This window comes from Artemia sp. Qi Xiang Cuo, chromosome 6, assembly GCF_049724085.1.
Source record: "Artemia sp. Qi Xiang Cuo chromosome 6, ASM4972408v1, whole genome shotgun sequence".
NCBI lineage: Eukaryota > Metazoa > Arthropoda > Branchiopoda > Anostraca > Artemiidae > Artemia > Artemia sp. Qi Xiang Cuo.
The window spans coordinates 84502422-84527881 of record NC_142799.1 but is presented as its reverse complement, the minus strand read 5'-3'; the positions used below and the strand labels follow the sequence as shown (position 1 = coordinate 84527881).

Sequence of the window (25460 nt, the reverse complement as noted above, 5' to 3'; positions counted from 1 at the left end):
GGGCCTAGTTGCCCTCCATTTTTTTTGGTCACTTAAAAAAGGCACTATAACTTTTAATTTCCATTCCAATTAGCCCTCCCACGATATTCTAGGACAACTGGGTCGATACGATCACCCCTGGGAAAAAAAAAAAAAAAAAACAACAAACAAACAAATAAACACGCACCCGTGATCTTTCTTCTGGCAAAAAATGCAAAATTCCACATTTTTGTAGATGGGAGCTTGAAACCTCTACAGTAGGGTTCTCTGATACGCTGAATCTGATGGTGTGATTTTTATTAAGGTTTTGTAACTTTTAGGAGGTATTTCCTCCTTTTTTCAATAATAAGGTAAATTTTCTCAGGTACCTAAATTTTGATTGGCAGAACTAACCTTAATGAAACGTCTACTTTTAAAATCAACATTAAAATCTAATTCTTTTGGTGCATCTACTCTCATCAAAATACCGTTTTCTAGAGTTTCGGTTACCATTGAGCCTGGTCACTCCTTACTTACAGTTCGTTACCACGAACTGTTTGATAATCCATCAATGATTTGTATTCAATAACAAAACTTTCCTAATTTTAAGAAAGGGGGAAGTTTTATCAGAGCAAAAGTTTCTGGTTTCACTAGTTTCAACGATTTTTTATTTCTCTTTGACATACTAACTAAGCTAATATATATATATATATATATATATATATATATATATATATATATATATATATATATATATATATATATATATATATATATATATATATATATATATATATATATATATATATATATATATATATATATATATATATATATATATATATATATATATATATATATATATATATATATATATATATATATATATATATACAGGGGCGAAGTTTGGGGGTGGCAAGGGGGGCAGTTGATGTGGAGAAAAAAATATTATACACCCCATGCCCATTGACTATCCAGATATGGACCCTTCTTTCCCCCCCCCCTCAATAAAAATGCTGGAGATTCGCTCCTGTATACTACTAATAACTCACCGCAGCACAAAGCCGTCTGAGGCCAACACAGCAACACATGCTCCTCCTCCATCCCAATCTATTCAAAGCCTCCCTTTTTACGCCCGCCCATGAAGTTGCCATTTCCTTTAAATCTTTCTTTATGACGTCCTCCCACCCCAGACGAAAATTACCAAGAGGATAAACTGGTATACTAGATATATTTTGTTGACAGCTCTTTATAAATTCATCTATATCCAAAATCTTATAAAACCACAGACAAGTTAGGATTTTCTGCAACTTAGTATAATGTGAATAGGAGGTACAATATATATTGGAACCCACACCATTTATTAAAATATCTCTCTTTTATTAAGTTTTTTTTGTTCGCAGTTGTGATAGAGTTCTATTGTTTTTCGATTCTCATGTGGCTTTTTGTAATTTCAGAGTGTTTTTAGGAACTACTTATTTTTTACTTTTTTCTGCGTTTTTTTTATGGAGTTTATTGATTTGGCAAGGGAACCGCTCAACTATTACTGAATCTCTCACGCGTTGAGCATCGAATTTCATTTGTTTTTAAATTGTTCATTTGACAGTAAAGCTATAAAAATCGCTTCAAAAGAGAATCTTGTTGTATTTCTTTTGTTTATAAATACAATTAAGGTAATTAAGTAAGAACAGTATTACCATGGTTGTTTTTGTTTCAGAATCGCACTGTAACCGTTAAGAAGATACATGGCACTGGATCACCCGACAGTGAAGATACAACTACAGCCGATGACAACGACGATGTCTATCTTGTTGCTGATCGTACACAAGGTATTCTCTTACAAGAAATGCAAACTTTACTTAAAGTACCAAGGAAAGTGACAATGAAATCTGATTGTTAAATTGGATTAGTGGAATCATACAGAACTATACACCTCTTAAGAAATTAGGATAAGTTGGGAATTCGGGTTTTAATGAGAAAGATCTCCGCATGCACTTACGCAATTTTTATTAGCAGCTGCAGCAAAACTAAACAAAAGAAACGTGGGTGAAAAATCAGACAAAAATTTTAATTCAAATGTTAGCATAGAGCTGAATAAGATGGTGTTTTCCTTTGAAGGCCTTATTGTCTCTGGGAATCAACAGATGCTCAACTTTTGAATTTTTACTGACGGAAAGCGCTGTCAAATTTGACAAATTAGTTTTACTTGTTCGTTTTTACGGTCCAACGTGACAACGCCGATGAAAATACAGAATCGCCCTAAAAATATCATAATTTTGAATCATACAAAATAAAAATCTCAGAAAATCACAGTTTTGAGGTAGGAACGTATATAAGCAGGGTCAAGAGGAAAAAATATTTTATTGTGATTTCTTTCGGACTTCAAAACTTGATAATCATGTTCTGAAAATCAGCAGATTCATGTTCTACTTCAATACAAACAGTTACATTCGCTTACCTGCAGAATGCCGAATTGTCTGGGATCTGAAACAGCACCTATCGGAAAGAACCTGTAACCTAACACATCAGATCAAAGAAAATCTAGGCTTAGATTCGGAGCAGAGGGAAAAAAGAGGTATTAAAAAAGATTTTTCTTAACCATTTGAAAGCCAAAAAAGTTTGATTAAGGTTAAAGAAGGGGTTTAATCCCGCATATTCAAACATTTCTTGGGCATTGCTTTTCTTATTCGATAGTAAAAGCTACTATATAATACATGCAGAAAAATAAAAGTGAACTCGCATTACTATTTCAGCCATCTAATTTATTTACAGAGAATTTAATTCTATGTTCATTCTTTGAATTAGATCATTCTCACAGCTTGAAGGATCCTCTATTGACAGTTGAGTAAAGCAGTAAGGGAAACTGCAACGTGATTCCCCTTGGTCCACTGAAAAATGACGGCTATATCCAAGACTTGAATTTCCAGACAAAGCCCAGCATGCCATTTAAGGATTGAGCTCCTCAAGGGAATCACTTTGCAGCTATTATCTCAGTTCATTTTCTTCTTTCAGACATAATCCATTAGACCGAAAAGAAGGAGAGTAATGACTTGTTTTATGGCAACACAGCGGGAAATGATTTCCTTGTATATTCTCTTCCTCTGGAGAATTTTGCTCCACACCTTATCTATTTTTTAAACGAAAATTTTTGTGTGTCCTTAATAAACAACTGCCATAAGAGTATGACTGAATAAAATAATATTTTATCAGATTTAGTTCTTCGCAATGATTTTTACTACTATTTTAGTACTAATTCAGTATTGAAAATATCGTAATTAAAGCACTTTCTGAAAAAAAACGCACACAAAGTTCTTTATTAGAAAACATAGCACGGATATGTTAATTTTCATCATATCCATATAATAAATTTAATTTTTCGTATTCAATGTGGTTGAGGCCACCTTCATGCTTGGGATGCGGACATCCCTGAACGTTGATGGACCTTATTGCAATATTTATGGAATGAATCTTGCCCTATTATGTCTTATTATTACTGTCTTTGTGCTGTAAGAAAGGCAAACCTAGGTTTATTATCAACGTGTTTCTCTTTTCTCTTAATAAAGAAACATAGAGTTTAAGTTCTTTTATATAAAGCAGATTTAAGTTTTTTGTTTTGGATGCTTTCTTTGAATAAAATATTAAAAGTACCCTCGCAATAAAAACCATTTTTGACTGTGACAAGTTATGAGGTTAGATTATTATTACATTTCATTGAATGTAAACTAATTATAACCCGTATCATGGCATATATAAATTCCTATGTTAAGATGAAAAAACAAACTTAATCGCTTCAGGAATATCAAGCAAGAGTTGATTTTGCTTGTGACAGAAGAAAAGAAAAGCAATTAACAGCTCTGTGTTTAGGTCTACAGTTGACGTGGAATCCTAAGGAAACCCAAATGTAAGGATTTATACATAGTTCAAAGAGCAACTTTGGGCCTAAATATGAACGAACAAGGCTTCCAAGTCAACTCGTGGCAGACAAAAGCGTGGTAAACAGAATCTTATACCTCATTTTTGTTTTACTATATCATCTCAGATAAGCTATACAACCCAATCCCTTTCGTTCCCAGTCCAGCCAATTCTAGTTCAAGTCTTTATTCATCGTATTGCCATCTGATCAGTTTTGGCCCTCAAGACAGGCACCACAAATTTAGGTTCTTGACCAAAAGAACACCTTAATTTCTTAGGAAGCCTGTTCTAAGAAAAGTGACCGGGTATGCCATGGAAAATAAAAAAAGAAAAACATTACTCTTTAGCTAGTCAGCGCTTTTGCATTTACTCTGATTCTAATACGTAAAATTTACTGTGTTTGAAGTTACCTATCTTAAATTTTAACAAAAGTAAATAGCTTTAGAAGAATAGGAAAGTGCATTCGACAAGGTTTGAACTGGACGAAAATGGCACTATCAGATGCTACATCAGTACATTTGAATTTGCTCATGAAAAGTCATTTATATTAAAACACCATTAATGTGGCCTATGCATTGTTTTCCCACAGTTTTTTATGACTTTCTATCCGCCCTAGGTATATAAAGTCTTTACTTGATGGCTTTGAACTACTTGAACCATTTTCTCCCTATTTTAGGTCGTTTCTATGGATCAACGCCAGTAGGCTGCAACATTGGCGGTGCAGGAGCGACCCCTGGAAGAAAAACACGCCTCGGGTCACTCATAAGTGAACATATTGCACCATTACAATATAAACTGCCTTTTATTTTTCCTTGGATTAGGCCTGGTAAGATGAGGTCTTTAGTATTAGTTTCAACGCTGGTCATAAATTTATTTGCAGAAAATTAGGATGACTGTATTTCCACGTCACTGGTACGACGATTGAGTATTTTACTCCTCACCACCCCTTTCTGTTTTTGTTGCAAAAAGATTCGGTTTAAGCTGACATGCTGGTAGCATTAGTCTTTATTTTTGTTCAATTGAACCTACCGTATTCAATTGTCAAAACCCCTCTTAATAGAAGCCAACATTAACTTTCTGAAGATTTTTTCTCCTCGAAGCTATTGTCATTTGGGAAATAATCACTGGGGGAAGTCTTCTGGTGTAGATTCCTTTCTTACAGTTTTCTGGCGAAGGAAATCACTTTGGTTGAAGTAAAAACGATGAACTCTCATCTTTTCAATTCTGGTAGGGAAAATATCGGAAATCTTTTCAGAAGGAGGGCAAAACATACACTTCCAGGGTTTGATACAGCAGCAACTGCAAGATTGAAACAGCTTAGCAGGATTATTTCTGTAGTTCGATACCCCAACACCCTGATTTTATAGACGCTCAAATGAAGCCATGTTAGGACATGCAAAAACTAAGACAAGGATACTCAACTTTGTGCATAATTAAATAAAAAAAAACAAGTTTTTTTTTCTGAAAGGATTCTGAAAGGATTGGGACAAAAAATCAGACTTTGGTGTAAAGAGCGTGGTATTGAGGGTGGGGGGGGGGGCAACTCCCGTCATAAACGGAATAATTTTTGTTCATTTTGAGTTTTAATATCACTCCTTATTTTCAGTTGAAAAAACTTGTTTCTTTATTCAAGTTCTGATCGTTTTTCAAATAATGTCGGCAAATGTCGCTAACCCTGTATGAAAAATTCCCTTTCCTAATGAGAAACTCCTCCGTAGAAAGTTCTTCCTACGTAAAATAAGTATCCCCCGTAACTTTCCCTCCAGGTAACTCCCCTGTATAATTTCCACCGAAAATTCCATCCTCATAGACCCCCCCCCCCCCACCATAGCATTTCTTGTGGGCGATTCAGCCTGAACAGTTCTCCTTAACATACCTTCGTTTGAAAAAGACATTAATTCCTAATCGTTTTTCGATCATTCCGGAAATCCCCTCTTCTATGGAATTTTTTTCCTGGAAGTCCAAAAATATTGAAAATAGCCTCCGGTTAATTCCGTCAGAAAATATTCACATGCAAAATAAAATTATCAACGAGAAAGTACGACCAATAAAAAGAATTTCACATAGGAAATCTGTCAAATCCCCCAGTGTTAGATTTCCCCTAAAATTCTCAGGACAATTCTCAATCCCCACGAGAAATTCCCCCAATGGAGACCCAACCAAATACAAATCCCCCCTCCCCTAAAAAAAAATGTCTGTATATTGTCCCAATAACAAATACTATACGTAAACAATGGGCAAATTTCAAAACTTACAAGCCTCTCTCCCTGGGCTGTGAGGGGTCACCTTACCTCTAAAACATAGTTATTGGATGTTTCAACTATGCTAAATTAAATGAAAGTCTCAAAAGTTTGATCGGATAACTTTGGGGAAAAGAGGGCGTTGAAGGGGGGATAGTTGCTCTCCAACCGTTTTGGTCACTTAAAAAGGGCACTAGAGCTTTTGATATCCGTTTGATTGCACCCTCTCCTGATCTTCTTGGATTATGATACGATCAGCCCTGGGAAATTAAAAAAAAAAAAAATCCACGAATGAAATATAAACATGCATCCAGGATCTTTCTTCTAGCCAAAATTCCTTTTTTCTTCTAGCATAAAAGTCCCATATTTTTCTATATAGGAGCTTGAAACTTCTGCAGTAGAGTTCTCTGAATCGTAGGGTTCAACGATACGCTAATCTTATGATGTTATTTTCATTATGATTCTCTGACTTTTAGGGGTGTTTTCCCCCTTTTTCAAAATTCTGACAAATTTTTTTTGCCTCGTAACTTTTGACGGGCAATACTACACTTGATGAATCTTATATATTTATAATAAGTTACAATAAGTATAATAAGTTCAGCATAACAAGTTGATTATTTTGATATATCTACTGATATCAAAATTCTGTTTTTTAGAGTTTCAGTTACAATTGAGTCGGGTCGCTCCTTTCTTATAGTTCAAGACCGTGAAGTGTTTGATACAAGAATTGTACAATGTGGAAAAAGATCTACCTGGAAGAAAGTTTTGCAATAAATAATGACGTTCATTTTTTTAGATCAAGGCTCATTTTAGAGGACCAGCTGTCCGATTAAGTGAGACTAGAAGGGGTTGGCAGCTGTAGAAGACACAAGGACTCAGTCTTAGCATATGATTTAACTGATAAAAAAAAGATTGTTAATTATTTGCCTTGTCTTGCGCTAAATATACAGATCTTTTTTTTAAATGTTTTTCTTTGGTAATAAGGTGCCATGCATTTAGCCAAACCTTTGTTTTCAGAAAAAAAGGCTGAAGCTTCAAACAGCTTTTATTAGAATCACAATTTTCCGGTGTTTTAATATGGGTTGTCGTAATATCAAAGAAACAAATAAGTTTATTTACCAGGTCGTGAGGTAAACTGCTAAAAATAAGAGAAAGGGATGGGTCCAATTATACTAACGTTAAGCACCCCATCAATCCCTGTGCGTATGTGATGTGATACGATCAAAGACAACTCGTATGTCTCAGCTAATTATGAAGCAGGCAATCTTCCGATAGATTATAGAACTGCCATCAAACACCTTTTCGGTTTTCAGCTTTCATTCAAGCCATTGAACCAAAAACTATCAATAGCTTCTGCAGCATCAAACAGTTCGTGGTTACATATAACTATAAGTAAAGCGTGACTCGAACAAGTAATAACAGAAACGCTAACAAGGAATTTCAATATTAATTAATGTAAAAAAAAATCGAAGTAGGCTGATTCTAAGTATACAAAATTAATTTAGTTTCCTACTTAAGGATAAAAAAAAATCCTACTATAGAAGATTCAAGTTCGTATGTACAAAAATATGGAATTTTACATTTTTTTTTTTTTTAAAGAAAGATCACCAGATATGCGTCTATGTTTTATTGTCTTTTCGAAGGGATGATTGTATTGAACCAAGGTCCTGGATGATCAAGATGAGACTTATTTGAATGGAAATTAAAAGTCCTAGTGGCATTTTTAAGTGACCAAAAAGAATATTCCATGGAAAAGTGGCACTTTCTGCTATTTTGTCTCACGACATTACAAATTTGCCCCAAAATTGACCAACTTCCTGTCGATTTAAAATTCTGAGATAGCCAACCGATTTAAAAGTATTAAAAACTATATTGTAAGCCTCCCACTTGCAGAGGAGGTAATGCCGCATGGTGGTGCATTCGTTCCTGAAAAGTCAAGTAGTCAATAGAAGAAAAATAGCTATGCTTGATTTAACTACATTTTTCATTATGTTTTGCTATTTACAGATGCGCATAAACTATTATTAAGCATGTGCACAGGGGGGGGGGGGTTACATGCCTAAAAACCGCATTTCAATGCCTAAATTCTTTAACTCTCCATGAACCTTCAGATAAGTATAAAAAGAAGTATGGAGGGGGATAGGAGTACATCTCGAATATTCTTTCATTTAGACAAAGCCTAAATAAAGAATATTCAGGGTGATACCTCCATTCTTGCTGCAGAAAAAAAGGTTCTGATATTTATTTTGAAGCCTTTTTCTTAACTAAACTGATTTTCTTCCAATAAAAAAAAAAACTACACACTATGATGTACAAGTGCGTCTCAGCTACTATGAAGGAGGAGTGATGCGTTTTACAGGCAGTGGAGATGCGTATACTTCAAAAACCAAATTTTAATGCTTAAATATCCTAACTCATAATGATCTTTAGGAAACATACAGAGAGTATTTTGGGGATGGAGGTGGTAGAATTGGATATCTAATCCCTCTTGATTCCTGTTTTTTTTTCTAAGCCTTCATTATTGCTGCTAGAGGGAGGGGGAGGTTAATAATACCCCTCATATTACGATGATCTATTTCTAAGTGGCATATCATTTTACATTGACATGCATATCGGCACAGAGGTTTAAAAAGCAAGGAATCGTGAGGCTCGCCAGGAAATTTCTCGGTGAGGGGGATGGGCTGACGAGTACTACCAGAGGTTTACATTCAGCGATATTATATGGCAATGTTTACCTTTTTCTATTTGTACTAAAAGTTTTAATGCATTTAAAGATATATACATAATTTATTTAAACATCAGATAACCTAATGGTAGAGGTCGCTATGGCTTCAGGCATGCGAAAGATCAAAATTGAAGCAGGATTTTCATCCATATGAACAATAATACTTCTTTCCTTCAACCCAACATTCTTTAGTAAATATTGTTAAGGATTTATTCAACAAACCTACTGTTCTTCAATAAATTCGACTAAATATTCAGATTTTGTCCATAATAATAATTTTAATCTAACATTTTAAGTCCTTAGCAGAAAAACAAAAAAAAGGGGGACCTTACCAACCAATTTACAGTTATTTATATGAATATGTTAACAGCAACAAGTCGGTGACATACGAGGCCGGCACACCACATCGTATTTTGGTTTGACCTGAAATAACATCAGAGATTAAATATATAAAATAGGATTTAAACTGAAAGTAACGAGGAACACCAATGAAAAACAACCATAAATTGATTCTGATTCGAGGGGGCTGCCCCTCCCTTAACCCTTCGGTCCTTAAACAAAAGTTTGACTTTTTGTCCAAATTCTCTGAGAACGACTGCCGAAGGACAAGGGCTGTTGAGCTGGAATCCACTGGCTCTTTTTCACATAAACTAATTTGATATGCATCCCTGTATATAATTAAATAAAAAAAACAAGTTTTTTAAACTGAAAGTAAGGAGCGACATTAAAACTTAAAACGAACAGAAATTATTCCGTATATGAATGGGCTGTCCCCTCCTCAAAGCCTCGCTCTTTACGCTAAAGTTTTTCATTGTTTTAAAAAATAAAGTTGTGAGAGAGAGTCAAACTTTTGCGTAAAGAGCGAGGCGTTGAGGAGGGGACAGCCCCTTTCATACACGGAATAATTTCTGTTCGTTTTAAGTTTTAATGTCGCTCCTTACTTTCAGTTTAGAAAACTTGTTTTATTTATTTAATTTCTGATCGTTTTTTAGTTAACGCAGCTTTTATTTTGGCTCAACGTCATTGAATAAGTAAACAAAATTTGCGTAAAAATTTTACTTTTCTTTTGCTAAATGGCTGTCTCTAAATTTGGTTCTGACGTAATTTACAAAGTAACTTACGTAACCCTAGTCAATACCTTGCTCTTTAAGCTAAAGTTCGAATTTTGTTCCAATTCTTTAAAAATGACCTCTTAATCACAAAGGCCGTTAATTAGAATAAATAGCTCTTATGAAAGTTCTATAAAATCTTTGGCTTAAAGAGCGAGGTACTGACTAGAAGGTGAACCCAATCATATAGCTAATATTTTTTGTTCGTTTTAAGTTTTGATGTTGCTCCTTACTTTAGGTTGAAAAACTTGTTTTTTTTATATTTAATTTCTGATTTTTGTTTTAAATAATGATGGGAAATCCAGTGCCCCCTTCATAGCCATGTCCCTTCCCCCATGTTTCCTTAATGAAAAGATCCTCCCATATAACCCCCGGCCCACCCCCACCCCCCACAACCAGAAAAAAATCCCCCTGAAAACGTCTTTATACTTCCCAATAACCAATACTATATGTTAACATTGGTTAAAGTTAATAACTTTCAGCCCTCCCCCTGGGGGCTTCGAGGAATTAAGTCATCCTAAAAGACACGTTTATAATATTTTCGACCATGCTGAACAAAATGGCTATCTCAAAATTTTGATCAGGTTACTTTGGGGAAAACTTGAGCGTGGAAGGGGGCCTAGTTGCCCTTCATTTTTTGGGTCACTTAAAAAAGACACTAGAACTTTTAATTTGCATTCTAATGAGTCTTCCCACGATATTCTAGGACCACTGGGTCGATACTATCACCCCTGGGGAAAAGAAAAAAAAATACAAAAAACAAATAAACACCGCATCCGTGATCTTTCTTCTGGCAAAAAATGGAAAATTCCACATTTTTGTAGATAGGAGCTTGCAACCTCTACAGTAGGGTTCTCTGATAGCTTTAATGAAGTAAGGTTCTATAGCTTTTATTGGGTCTTTCCTCCTTTTTTCGGAAATCAGCCAAATTCTCTGAGGCGCGTAACTTTTGATGGGTATGATTAAACTTGATGAAACTTATATATTTGAAATCAGACTTAAAATCTGATTCTCTTGATGTATCTATTGGTATCAAAATTCCGTTTTTTAGAGTTTCGGTTACCATTGAGCCGGGTTGCTGCTTACTTACAGTTCGTTACCACGACCTGTTTGATTTCCTGAAGTCCTAAATGAATCATTTTAGTTAATTGAAGCTTTAAGATAACTGTCTAAATAAAAAACTTATTTTGAGCGCATCTTCGCGAGCATCTTTAGGACCAAATATCCCCCTTGAAGCGCTTGGCCTTTAAAACTTGGAAGCTCCATATATAGTTTTTTGATTGTTCTAAATCAATTGGGTGTCTCACAATCTTTACTGAGTCCAAATTTTGACGCTCTTTGTGCTATTAAATTAAAAAAACAAGTTTTTTTAAACTGAAAGTAAGGAGCGACATTAAAACTTAAAACGAACAGAAATTATCCCGTATATGAAAGGGACTGTCCCCTCCTCAACGCCTCGCTCTTTACGCTAAAGTTTGACTCTGTCTCACAACTTAATTTTTGTTAAATTATAAAAAAGTTTAGCTTAAAGAGCGAGTCGTTGAGGAGGGGACAGCCCCTTTCATATACGGAATAATTTTTGCTCGTTTTAAGTTTTAATGTCGCTCCTTACTTTCAGTTTAAAAAACTTGTTTTTTTAATTTAATTTCTGATCGTTTTTTAGTTAATGCAGCTTTTATTTTGGCTCACCGTCATTGAATAAGTAAACAAAATTTGCATAAAAATTTTACTGTTCTTTTGCTAAATGACTGTCTCTAAATTTGGTGCTGACGTAATTTACAAATTAACTTACGTAACGAACTTCTATATTCGTATATTTTTCTTATGGCAAAAAATACAAAGTTGCAGATTTTTACAGATATGAGTTTGAAACCTATGATATATGGTTTTCTGATACGCTGAATCTGACGGTGTGATTTTCATTAAAATTCTTTCACTTGTAGTGGATGTTTCCCCCCTTTAAAAAATCAGATAAATTTTCTCATGCTCGTAGCCTTTGATGAGTAGTACTATGATTAATAAAATTTATATATTTAGAATCAGCATTATAAGCTTATTATTTTGATACATTTATTTACATCAAAATTTCGTTTCTAAAAGTTTTGATTACTATTGAGCCGTATCGCTTGTTTTTTTTATTGTTTTTTTTTTACATATATGTTATTACGTATATGAGGGGGTTCTCCCCTTAGTCAATACCACGCTCTTTACGTTAAAAGTTAAAAAAAATTAATTCACAAACCCCTTAATCACAAAGGCCGTTAATTAGAATAAATGAAAGTACTAAAAAAAATCTTTGGCTTAAAGAGCGAGGCATTAACTAGAAGGTGAACCCAATCATATAGCTAATATTTTTTTGTTCGTTTTAAGTTTTGATGTTGCTCCTTACTTTCAGTTGAAAAACATGTTTTTTTTTATATTTAATTTCTGATTTTTTTTTTAAATAATGATGGGAAATCCGGCACCCCCTTCATAGCAATGTCCCGTCCCCCATGAAAACTTCCTTCATGAAAAGATCTTCCCATATGACCACCGACCAACCCCCACCCACCACTACCAGAAAAAATTCCCCCTGAAAACGTCTGTATACTTCCCAATAACCAATGCTATATGTTAACATTGGGTAAAGTTCATAACTTTCAGCCCTCCCCCTGGGGGCTTTGAGGGATTAAGTCATCCTGAAAGACATAGTTATAATATTTTAGACCATGTTGAACAAAATGGCTATCTCAAAATTTTGATCGGGTGACATTGGGAAAAAAATGAGCGTGGGAGGGGGCCTAGTTGCCCTCCATTTTTTTGTCACTTAAAAAGGGCACTAAAACTTCTAATTTCCATTCCAATGAGCTCTCCCACGATATTCTAGAACCACTGGGTCAATACAACCACCCCTGGGAAAAAAAAAAAAAAAAAACACGCATCCGTGATCTTTCTTCTGGCAAAAAACGGAAAATTCCACATTTTTGTAGATAGGAGCTTGAAACCTTCACTGATACGCTAGGCTTCTCTGATACGCTGAATATGATGGTGTGATTTTCATTAAGGTTCTGTAACTTTTAGGGGATCTTTCCCCCTTTTTTTGAAAATCAGCCAAATTTTCTCAGGCGCGTAACATTTGATGGGTAAATTTAAACTTGACGAAACTTGTATATTTGAAATCAAAATTAAAATCTGATTCTTTTGATGTATCTACTGGTATCAAAATTCCGTTTTTTAGAGTTTCGGTTGCCATTGAGCCGGGTCGCTCCTTACTCACAGTTCGTTACCACGAACTGCTTGAAAACCGTCACTTTATGCTACAAAATGACAGAAGTAGCCACCTTCCTTTAGTATAATGTCGTTTGCTACTTAAAATTGCCCCCAGAACTTGCGAAGTTCGTATGAATGGACCCTTTATTGATTAAATAAAAAAACAAGTTTTTTTTAACTGAAGGAAAGGAACGACGTTAAAACTTAAAACGAACAGAAATTATTCCGTATATGAAAGGGGCTGTCCCCTCCTCAACGCCTCGCTCTTTACGCTAAAGTTTTTTATTGTTTAAAAAAATAGATTTGTGAGAAAGTAGAAGAGGTGACCCTATAACTCTGACGAGAACACCCTGCTGCCACCTACAACTTTTTTTACATAGTTTATGGATGGTTATGTGTGTTGGTCGATTTATTTGATGTTTTATGGATTTTGTCAGTGAGAATGGCAAAAAAGAAACTTTGTCACGTTTATGTCTGTTTTTCATGGATGGTTATGTGTGTTGGTCGATTTATTTAATGGTTTCATGGTTTTTGTCAGTGAGAATGGAAAAACAGGAACTTTGTCACTTTCATGGACTATAGAGTCATTAGGGAGAACACGTGGTTAATGGGGTCAATGTTATTGTTGTTGTTTTGGGCACGCTCTCAGCGAATGCCAAGGTCAATGTTGTTGTTGTTGTTTTGGGAACGCGATAGAGTCATAAGGGGGAACACGTGGTTAATGGGGTCAATGTTGTTGTTGTTGTTGTTTTGAGCACGCGATAGAGTCTTAAAGGGGAACACGTGGTTAATGGGGTCAATGTTATTGTTGTTGTTTTGGGCACGCTCTCAGCGAATGCCAAGGTCAATGTTGTTGTTGTTTCTGAGCCAACTTTCTTTTCTGGTCAGTCTAGAGTCAGCAGTCAGAGTGAAAGGACTGAAAAATGAATAAATTTGAGAAAGAGATAATTAGATCAAATCTAGTGTTTATGGAAAAACATTTGATTTTGGATGATGATTTTCTTTAGTTATCTCTTCAACTCAGGATATTCTCTCAAGGAACACTTGACAACATAATGAAAACTGATTCTCCCCCATTGGACTAGTGTATGAAACTTTTAAAGTGTGAACCAAATGCTTATACTTATTTTATTGATATATTAATTAGAACCAGGCGAAATCCTATCGTGGATATACTTTCATTGCCGATGTAGATGGCTCCTCCTTTGAAAAAGGTTACATCACATAGTTACTCCTCTCCTATTTTCTACACTTTGAATTTATGGCGCAATGACATTCAGTTTCGTGTCAGCTATGAGAGATTTGACATCAGAAACCAAAATGTTCTATATATGTCCATTGTTCTTGTTCACTATCGTTGGTTGGTCATATTACGATAATTTTAAAACTATTTACGACTATGGCTAAAAGTGTTAATTATACAATCTTCACAAATTACATAGAAGCTATGCTGTACAAATTATAGGATGTACTTAATATCTAGAACGGATATTTAACTATCATCTTAGCGGAGACCTATGCATCAATTTTCACTATGATAAATACGATCAGTGGGAGAATACTTACCCTGCTATGATTGGAAAGAATCCCAAACGTAATTTTAGTTTATTTCTACGGGATTGGTATCGTCATGGATTTAAATTATTCTGGGAAGAGGAATCGGGTCTACGATTCAACTGTTGGGGTAACAAGACAATTTGGTTTCTACGTCATCGCTGTGACGACACTGCTTACTATGACTATAAACCAAGTGATTTTTTTTTGGCAGTTACCGAATGTGATTCACCACTTGAAAACACAGTATGTGATATTGCTTCAAATAGACAGATTGAAACTCGTGAATTTCATAATATGAATGCAAATAGTATCATTGACTATACAAAGAGGTATGACAAGAGTGAGGAGATATTGTACTGCAGAAAATGTGACCCCGACTTTGCAATCAATCAACATCAATGTACAGTGAATCCAAATGATTTTCCGGTATTAGTGGTTCACGACTGTTACCTACACACCGATGAAGGAATCTAAAAGTGAAGATTTAAAGACATTGTTATATATATGCCTTTTATTAATAAACAAATTCACAAACTTTTTTAAAGCACTTTATTCTTAAGGCACTGAAATCAATATTAAATACACTTGTAAGTATATTTTCCGCTAGTAAGTCGTTCAGACGTGGATTGTCACCATAGATATGGAGAAACTGCTTGTAAGTATAGCCACGACAACGGAACACAAAATATAGTAGCGCAAGGAAGCCACAGCTTTTAGACGTTAGAACCTGCACCCTCTTTCGATTTTGAATAATAGTTTTCCCACTGCTCTCAATATAGTTGCTGATGTGCGGCGGGTAGAATGTAAAGGGTAGACCAGTAAGATCAAAAAATTTAATAGTCTTCATTTTTGGAAATTTGCACACCCACTGCCCCACCAAAAGAGTTAATTGAATTCTATTCAAAATAAAACAAATATGGTTTATACTTCGAATTTTTCCTAGGAAATGCGTTGGCGTACAATAGGAGTCGAATTTAGGTAGATATGGATCAATTCGCAAAACATTGATTACTTACACACACACACACACAAAACTTACACACACACACACGTTATAATAAACAATAACGCATGCTAATACACACAAGAAATAATACACACACACACACACACAAACTTACACACACACACACAAAAAACTACACACCAAACACACTTACACACACAACCACAAAAAAAAACACATACACAAACACACAAAAAACTTATACCTACACACAAAATCTTAGACACAAAAAAACTTTCACACACACACAAAAACTTACACCCACACGCAAAAACTTACATTCACACAAAAACTTACATGCACACACACACACAAAAATACTTACACACACGCACAAAAAATTACACGCAGACACGAACACTTACACACACACACACACGAAAAATTACAAACACACAACAAAAATTACAAACACACAAAAACTTACACACACACACACACACACACACACAAAACTAACACATGCACACTAAAACAAACAGGAACGCAAACATTAACACACACACACATCAAAACATAAACACATACTCACAAACTTACACACACAAAAGCTTAGACACACAAAAACTTACACAAACACACAAACAAAAACTAACACACACACTCTAAAACTAACATGCACCAACAAACTTACACACACAAAAACTAACACACACACACAAAAACATACACACACACAAAAACTGACACACACACAAAAAAACTTACACACACACACGAAAACTAACACACACACACAAAAACTAACGCACACACACACACAAAAACTTACAAACACACAAAAACTTACACACACACACACACACACACAAAAACTAACACAAGCACAATAAAACATACAATAACATAGATACTATCAATCACACAAAATCTAACACAAACGCACAAAATCTAACACGCACGCACAAAAACTAACACAAACACAAAAACTTACACACACACACACCAAAAATTACACACACACGCCAAAACATACACACAAAAACACATACACACACACACACACACACACACACAAGAAAACTTACACATGCACATGAAAACTTACATGCACACAAAAACTTACATGCACACAAAAACTTACACACACAATTAGACAAAAAATTACGATGTTTATGCACAGTTATGTTTAAGCAATAAATCCTTCTGCCAATCAACCAATCTCCCCAAAACACTTTTCAGCCATTTTATGTTAATATTTTTTATTTCAACTCATCCACACGGGGTTTTCACTAGCAACTTGGCCTCCACTATAACTATCCTAATAGATCCTTCTGCCAATTAACTCATCTCCCCCCAAAACACTTTTCAGTCATTTCATGTTAAAAAATCTTTAGTCATTAAGAAATTTCAACGACCATCCTATTGCAGAATTCCTATCAAGTCAAACAATAAAGCAAAAACGAAAACACCTAAAAAAACCCTAATTTTAAACAGTTTTTGGGAAACAAGGTGAAAGTAAAGTGCAATTGGTCCGAAAGTAACCATAACTCTAAAAACAGAATTTTAGTAATTATAGATACATGAAAATGATTGGCTTTATACGCTGATTCCAAATAAATAAATTTCCTTAGGTTTAATGTTATCCGTCAAAAGCTAAAACCTTGAGAATATTAAGCCTCGACATGTGATTGGTTGCAATTCCCTTTTTCTTGCCAAGTCTTGACCCCCCTATTAAAGGATATGAATTAGAACCATGGGAACGTAATTTCGTCGTATTTTGCTGATTTTCGTTGGAAAAAACACTGAAAAGCCTTATTATTTGCTATTTTTTTTTGTTTTTATCGTAAAATTCCCATATTTTAGCATAGCCTATAACACCCTGCTTGAAAGATATTAGTTTAAGTATTGAGACAGAATATACTTCGCTTATTGAGTATATTCGTCGGAAAAAACACTTAAAAGGCATATAATATGATCGATTTGTTTGATTTTCTAGGAGATAAACAATATTTTAGCAACGACTTAAAATCCATCGGTGAAGTATCTTAATTAAAATCATGTGACCTTATTTTCATCTTATTTTTTTTATTTTATTTTAAAAACACACTGAAAAGCCATATTAAGTACTGTATGTGTGAGTTTTTCACTGACAATTCCTTTTTTTACCGAGCATTGACCTCATAAATTGAAGGATATGAATTAGAACCATGGGAACGTAATTTCATCATATTTGCGTATTTTCGTTGGGAAAAACACTGAAAAGACATTTTAAGAGCTATAATTTTGAGTTTTTCACTGAAAATTCCTTTTTTTTTTGCCAAGCTTTGACCTTCCTCATTGAAGGATATGACATAGACCCATGGGAACATATTTTAGTCGTATTTTGCGTATTTACTTAGGAAAAAACACTTAAAATCAATATTTAATGCTATTCGTTTGAGTATTTCACCGACTATTCCTTTTTTGTCGATAAGCAGTGAGCGCATTATTGAATGGTACTAAATATAACAAAGAAAGAGTATTTTATTATTATTTGCGTGTTTTTGCTTGAAAATACACTGAAAAGCCGTATTAATAGATTTAATTTTGTGTTTTTCACTGAAAATTCCTTTCTCCTTGCCGAGCATTGAAAACACACCTTGAAGTATATGAATTAGACCCTTTGTAACGTATTTTCATCGTATTTTGCGTATTTTAGTTGGAAAAACACTGAAAAGCCATATTAAGAGCTATATTTGTGAGTTTCTCACTGAAAATTCCTTTTTTTACCAAGCCTTGACCCCCCAAATTGAAGGATATGAATTAGAACCATGGGAACGTAATTTCATCATTTTTGCGTATTTTCGTTGGAAAAAACAATGAAAAACCATATTAAGAGCTATTCTTTTGAGTTTTTCTCAGAATATTTCTTTTTTTTTGCCTAGAATTGAACTCCATAATGGAATGATAGGAATTAGCACCATGTAAACGTATTTCTATTGTATTTTGTATACTTTAGATGGAAAAAACACTGAAAGGCCATTTTATGGGTTTGTTTTTGAGTTTTTTACCGACAATTCCTTTTTAGCCCGGCCTTTATAATCAATTGGACTTAGTTCACTGTATTTTATATATTTTCTATTGGAAAACCCACTGAAAGGTCAAACTATATGATCTTACATTAAGCATTAGACAGCTTACATTTCAAGAACTATCCATTATTTGCATATATTGTTCAATATTTCAACCTATACTGATTTCTAAAACTTCAAAACCCAGAAATATACACACTTAACGGTTAACTATTCACGAAAATCGTACTAGGTCACGCTATTAGAACAATAATTACCTCTCTATCTATCGCTCACAGGGAACAGATTCAAAACAATACTTCCTACATCATTTGGTCTAATTGCGACAAACGTGGCATGTCCAATGCAGATTAAAACCAGAAAAGACCAGAAACGCATAAAAATAAGAAAAAAGGGAATTGCAATCAATCTTGTGTCGAAGCGCTAGCGCTGTCTAAGTAAAGAATGATGTGGGACACAACATGTTTTTTAGATTTTTCTATATAGCTGGACACTTCATATAGAAGGTGTTGTCGTAGAAACTTCAAAACAGGCTCATTTGATTTGAAATTAAAGTGGATAATGTACAATTCACAGGAGGGTTATGAAAACTATGGTTTTTAACAACGATATGCAAGACTAGAAAGAAAAGTCTTTAGGAGTTACCCCCCCCCCCTTCCGCCTCAACCTTCGCTCTTGAAATCACCACACCCTCTGCCCCCAAAACTCAAATTTTCCAGAGGATTTTAAAATCCCCCCCCCCAAACACAAAATTTCTAGGAACGTATCTTCATCATATTTAAATATTTTCGCTGGAAAACCTGCTTACCGAAGCGCTAGTGCTACCTAAGTAAAGAACTATGTGACTACAATATGTTGTTTTTGGTTTTTTCATCATAGCCAGGGCACTTCGTATAGAAGGAGTCATCCCAAAAACTTTGAAAAGGACTCATTTGATTTGAAATTAAAGTGGACAGTCACCAATTCACAGGAGGGGGGGCGTGAAAACTATCGTTTTCAACTATGATACGCAAGACTAGAAAGAAAGGTCCTTAGGAGTGGAGCTGCCCCTCACCTAACCCCTCACTCTTGAAATCCCCCCTAAAGTTGAAGTCTAGTCTAAACTAGCATAACCACAAAATTACACAATATTGCATTGAAATACCAAAACCATAGGTTAGGCTCTGTCAGGTTAGGTTAGAAGTTAGGTTTCTCCACGTTTAAGTTAGGTTAGATTAGGTTAGCTTATCATGAGCGCTCATGATAAGCGAACCTAAGCTAACCAAGCATAAACGTGGAGAAACCCAACATCAAACCTAACCTGACATAGCCTAACCCCTGGGTTTGGTATTTCTATGCAATATTGTGTAATTTTGTGGTTATGCTAGTTTAGACTTGACTTCAACTTTAGGGGGGATTTCAAGAGCGAGGGTTTAGGTGATGGGCAGCTCCACTCCTAAAGACCTTTCTTTCTAGTCTTACGTATCATAGTTGAAAACCATAGTTTTCACGCCCCCCCTCCTGTGAATTGGTGACTATCCACTTTAATTTCAAATCAAATGAGTCCTTTTCAAAGTTTTTGGGATGACTCCTTCTATACGAAGTGCCCTGGCTATGATGAAAAAACCAAAAACAACATATTGTAGTCACATAGTTCTTTACTTAGGTAGCACTAGCGCTTCGGTAAGCAGGTTTTCCAGCGAAAATATTTAAATATGATGAAGATACATTCCAAGAAATTTTGTGTGTGGGGGGGGATTTTAAAAGCCTCTGGAAAATTTGAGTTTTGGGGGCAGGGGGTGTGGTCATTTCAAGAGCGAAGGTTGAGGCGGAAGGGGAGGGGGAACTCCTAAAGACTATTCTTTCTAGTCTTGCAAATCGTTGATAAAAACCAAAGTTTTCATAACCCTCCTGTGAATTGTACATTATCCACTTTAATTTCAAATCAAATGAGCCTGTTTTGAAGTTTCTACGACAACACCTTCTATATGAAGTGTCCGGCTATGTAGAAAAACCTAAACAACATGTTGTGTCCCACATCATTCTTTACTTAGACAGCGCTAGCGTTTCGACACAAGATTGATTGCAATTCCCTTTTTTTCTTATTTTTATGCGTTTCTGGTCTTTTCTGGTTTTAATCTGTATAGGACATGTCACGTTTGTTACAATTAGATCAAATGATGTAGGAAGTATTGTTTTGATTCCGTTCCATCTGAGCCATAGATAGAGAGGTAATTATTGTTCTAATAGCGTGACCTAGTACGATTTTCGCGAATAGATAATCGTTAAGTGTGTATATTTCTGGGTTTTGAGGTCTTAGAAATCAGTATAGTTTGAAATATTGAACAATATATGCAAATAATGGATAGTTCTTGAAATGTAAGCTCTCCAACGTTTGATGTAAGTTCAAATAATATGACCTTTCGGTGTGTTTTCCAATCAAAAATATGTAAAATACAATGAACTATGTTCCATTGATTATAAAGGCCTGGCTAGAAAGTAATTGTCGGTGAAAAACTCACAAATTAGCCCTTAATATGGCTTTTCAGTGTTTTTTCCAACGGAAATACACAAAATACGATGAAATTGAGTTTCCATGGTGCTAAATTCATATCCTTTAATTAGGGATGTCACGGATTGGCAAAAACAAAAGGAATTTTCAGTGAAAAACTCACAAATATAGCTCTTAATATGGTTTTTCAGTGTTTTTTCCGACGAAAATACGCAAATATGATGAAAATACGTTCCCATGGTTCTAATTCATATAATTCCCTTAGGGAGGTCGAAGCTCTGCTAAAAAAATGGAATTGTCCGTGAAAAATTCACTTGCTGACCATAGTATATTGCTTTACTTTGTGTTTTCTATCGAAAATACGCAAAATACGATGAAAATACGTTTTAATTACTTTAATTCCTTTCTTTCCATTATGGAGGTCAAGTCATTGCTAAAAAAAAGGAATTGATGGTGAAAAACTCACAAAATTAGCTCATTATATGGCTTTTCAGTGTATTTTCCAACAGATTATAGCACAATACTAGGAAATGAAGTCTCTATGGTTCTAATTCTTACCCGTCCATTAGGGATCTCAAGGCTTGGGAAAAAAGGAATTTTCAGTGAAAAACTCACAAATATAGCTCTTAACATGGCTTTTCTGTGTTTTTTCCAAAGAAAATACGCAATATAATATGTAGTTACGGTCCGTATGTCTTATTTAATAAACTTCCATTTGGGAGTTAACTTCTTTGCTAAAACAAAAAGGAAGTGTCAGTTAAATTCTTACAAATAAAGAACATAAACTGACTTTTCTGTGTTTTTCCCGAAGAAAATACGATGAGAATTCTGTTCCATTAAATTATTTCATTTCCTTCCTATAGGGAGGTAATGTCTTGGCTAAAAAAATAGGTTCAGACATAGAAAAACTGAAAAGAATCTAAATTCATAATGCTGTACATTATTATTTTCAAACGTACATACGCAAAAAAATATGAAAATAAGTTCCCATGGTTCTAATTCATATCCTTTATTTAGGGAGGTAAATACTAGACTAAAAAAAAGGAATTGACAGTGACAAACTCACAAATATAGCTCATAATATGGCTTTTCAGTGTTTTTTTCCAACGAAAATACGCAAATAACGATGAAAATACGTTCCCAATGTATAATTTAATAACCTTCAATTAGGGAGTTCAAGGCTTGGCGAAAAAAAGGGAATTGGAAATGAAAAAAAAACAAAAAAATCAATTAAATATTCATTTAATTGTATTTTACAAAGAAAATAAGCAAAATACGATGAAAATACGTTCACATGGTTCTAATTCATATCCTTCAATAGGGGGGTCAAGACTTGGCAAGAAAAAGGGAATTGCAACCAATCACATGTCGAGGCTTGACATTCTCAAGGTTTTAGCTTTTGACGGATAACATTAAACCTAAGGAAATTTATGTATTTGGAATCAGCGTATAAAGCCAATCATTTTCATGTATCTATAATTAAAAAAATTCTTTTTTTAGAGTTATGGTTACTTTCAGACCAGTTGCACTTTACTTTCACCTTGTTTCCCAAAAACTGTTTAAAATTAGGGTTTTTTAAGGTGTTTTCATTTTTGCTTTATTGTTTTACTTGATAGGAATTCTGCAATAGGATGGTCGTTGAAATTTCTTAATGACTAAAGATTTTTTAACAAGAAATGACTGAAAAGTGTTTTGGGGGGAGATGGGTTGATTGGCAGAAGGATCTATTAGGATAGTTATAGTGGAGGCCGAGTTGCTAGCGAAAAACCCGTGTGGATGAGTTGAGATAAAAAATATTAACAAGAAATGGCTGAAAAGTGTTTTGGGGAGATTGGTTGATTGGCAGAAGGATTTATTGCTTAAACATAACTGTGCATAAACATCGTAATTTTTTGTCTAATTGTGTGTGTAAGTTTTTGTGTGCTTGTTAGTTTTTGTGTGCATGTTAGTTTTCATGTGCATGTGTAAGTTTTCTTGTGTGTGTGTGTGTGTGTGTGTGTGTGTGTGTGTTTGTAAGTTTTTGTGTGTGTGTAAGTTTTGGCGTGTGTGTGTAAGTTTTCGTGTGTGTGTGTAAGTTTTCGTGTGTGTGTAAGTTTTTGTGTGTGCGTGTTAGTTTTCGTGCGTGTGTGTTAGTTTTTGTGTGACTGTAAGTTTTTATGTGCATGTAAGTTTTCGTGTGCTTGTGTTAGTTTTTGTGTGTGTGTGTGTAAGTTTTTGTGTGTGTGTAAGTTTTGGCATGTGTGTGTGTGTAAGTGTTCGTGTGTGTGAGTTAGTTTTCGTGTGTGTGTGTAAGTTTTTTGTGTGTGTGTGTGTAAGATTTTGTGTGGGTGTGTTAGTTTTTGTGTGTGTGTGTGTAAGTTTTAGTGTGAATGTTATTTTTTGTGTGCATGTAATAATTTTCATGTTTTTGTAAGTGATTGTGTGTGTGTGTGTATTTGTGTGAGTGTCTCTGATTGATTTAGTTATTGATTTGAATTTTGTGTGTATGTTTTAGTGTGTGTGTGTATTTGTTTGTGTGTGCATGTTAGTTTTGGTGTGCTTGTGTTTGTTTGTTTGTGTGTGTGTGTGTGTGTGTGTGTGTGTAAGTTTTTGTGTGTGTGTTTAAGTTTTCGTTTGTTTGTGGGTAATTGGTTGTGTGTGTGTGTAATTTGGTTTGCAAGTTAGTAAGTTTGTGTGTGTTTGTAAGTTTTTGTGTGCTTTTTAGTTTTTGTTTGAATTTTAGTTTTTGCATGTTTGTGTAAGTTTGCTTGTGTGTGTGTAAGTTTTTTTGTGTCTAAGCTATTGTGTGTGGGTTTATTTTTTTTGTGTGTGTGTGTTTGTTTTTGTTTGTTTGTGTGTGTGTGTAAGTTTTTGTGTGTGTAATTTTTTTTTGTGTGTGTGTTTAATTTTGTGTGTGTGTGTGTGTGTTTTAGTTTTTGTGTGTGTTAGTTTTGGGGTGTGTGTGTAAGTTTTCGTGTGTGTGTGTGTGTAAGTTTTGTGTGTGTGTGTGTGTAAATAATCAGTGTATTTAATATGGACCCCTACATATCCCAGTACAAATCCTATTGTCTACCCTCAGACTATCTAGGAAAAATTCGAAGCGCGAACAATACCTTGATTATTTTTAATAGCAGTCCATCGACTGTGCTGATGGGTCATTGGCTTTTCATCTATCAAACAGTGAAGAATATTGAATTTTTAGATCCTCTTGGCCTTCCCTATACATTCTACCTACCCCACATCAGCAACTATATTGAGAGCAGTGGGAAAACTATTATTCAAAATTAGAAGAGGGTGCAGGATCTAACGACTAAGAGCTGTGGCTTCCACGCACTACTATATTTTGTGTTCCGATGCCGTGGATATACTTACAAGCAGTTTCTCCATATTTATGGTGACAATCCGCGTCTGAACGACTTTCTAGTGGAAAATATACTTAAAAGTTTATTTAATATTGATTTCAGTGCCTTAAGAATAAAGTGCTTTAAAAAAGTTTGTGAATTTGTTTATTAATAAAATGTATATATATAACAATGTCTTTAAATCTTCACTTTTAGATTTCTTCATCGGTGTATAGGTAACTGTCGTGAACCACTAATGCTGGTAAATCATTTGGATTCACTGTATATTGATCTTGATTGACTGCAAAGACGGGGTCACATTTTCTGCAGTACAATGTAACTTCACTCTTGTCATATCTCTTTTTATAGTCAATTATACTATTTGCATTAATATTATGAAATTCATTAGTTTCAATCTGTCTATTTGAAGCAATATCACATACTGTGTTTTCAAGTGGTGAATCACATTCGGTAACTGCCAAATAAAAATCACTTGGTTTATAGTCATAATAAGCAGTGTCGTCACAGCGGTGACGTAGAAACCAGATTGTCTTGTTACCCCAACAGTTGAATCGTAGACCAGATTCCTCTTCCCAGAATAATTTAAATCCACGACGATACCAATCTCGTAGAAATAAACTAAAATTACGTTTAGGATTCTTTCCAATCATAGCGGGGTAAGTATTCTCCCACTGATCGCATTTATCATAGTGAAAATTCGTGTATAGGTGTCCGCTAAGGTGAGAGCTAAACACCTCTTCAAGATATGAATTACATCCTTTAATTTGTACTGCAAAGCCTCTGTGTAATTTGCAAGGATTACATAATTAACACTTTTCACTATAGTCATCAATAATTGTACAAGTCTCGTATTGAGTC

At 34.6% G+C, this 25460-nt stretch overlaps 1 protein-coding gene across 1 annotated transcript in view; it reads left to right on the top strand.

Annotated features, from left to right (window-relative positions):
• Window positions 1-25460, top strand: part of LOC148951690 (solute carrier family 7 member 14-like) — a 106425-nt gene that overhangs the window by 18838 nt on the left and 62127 nt on the right. The window contains exons 4-5 of the mRNA XM_089091192.1: window positions 1676-1787; window positions 4547-4696. Of these exons, the coding sequence (XP_088947318.1) occupies window positions 1676-1787; window positions 4547-4696 (262 nt within the window). The remainder of the gene's footprint in view (window positions 1-1675; window positions 1788-4546; window positions 4697-25460) is intronic.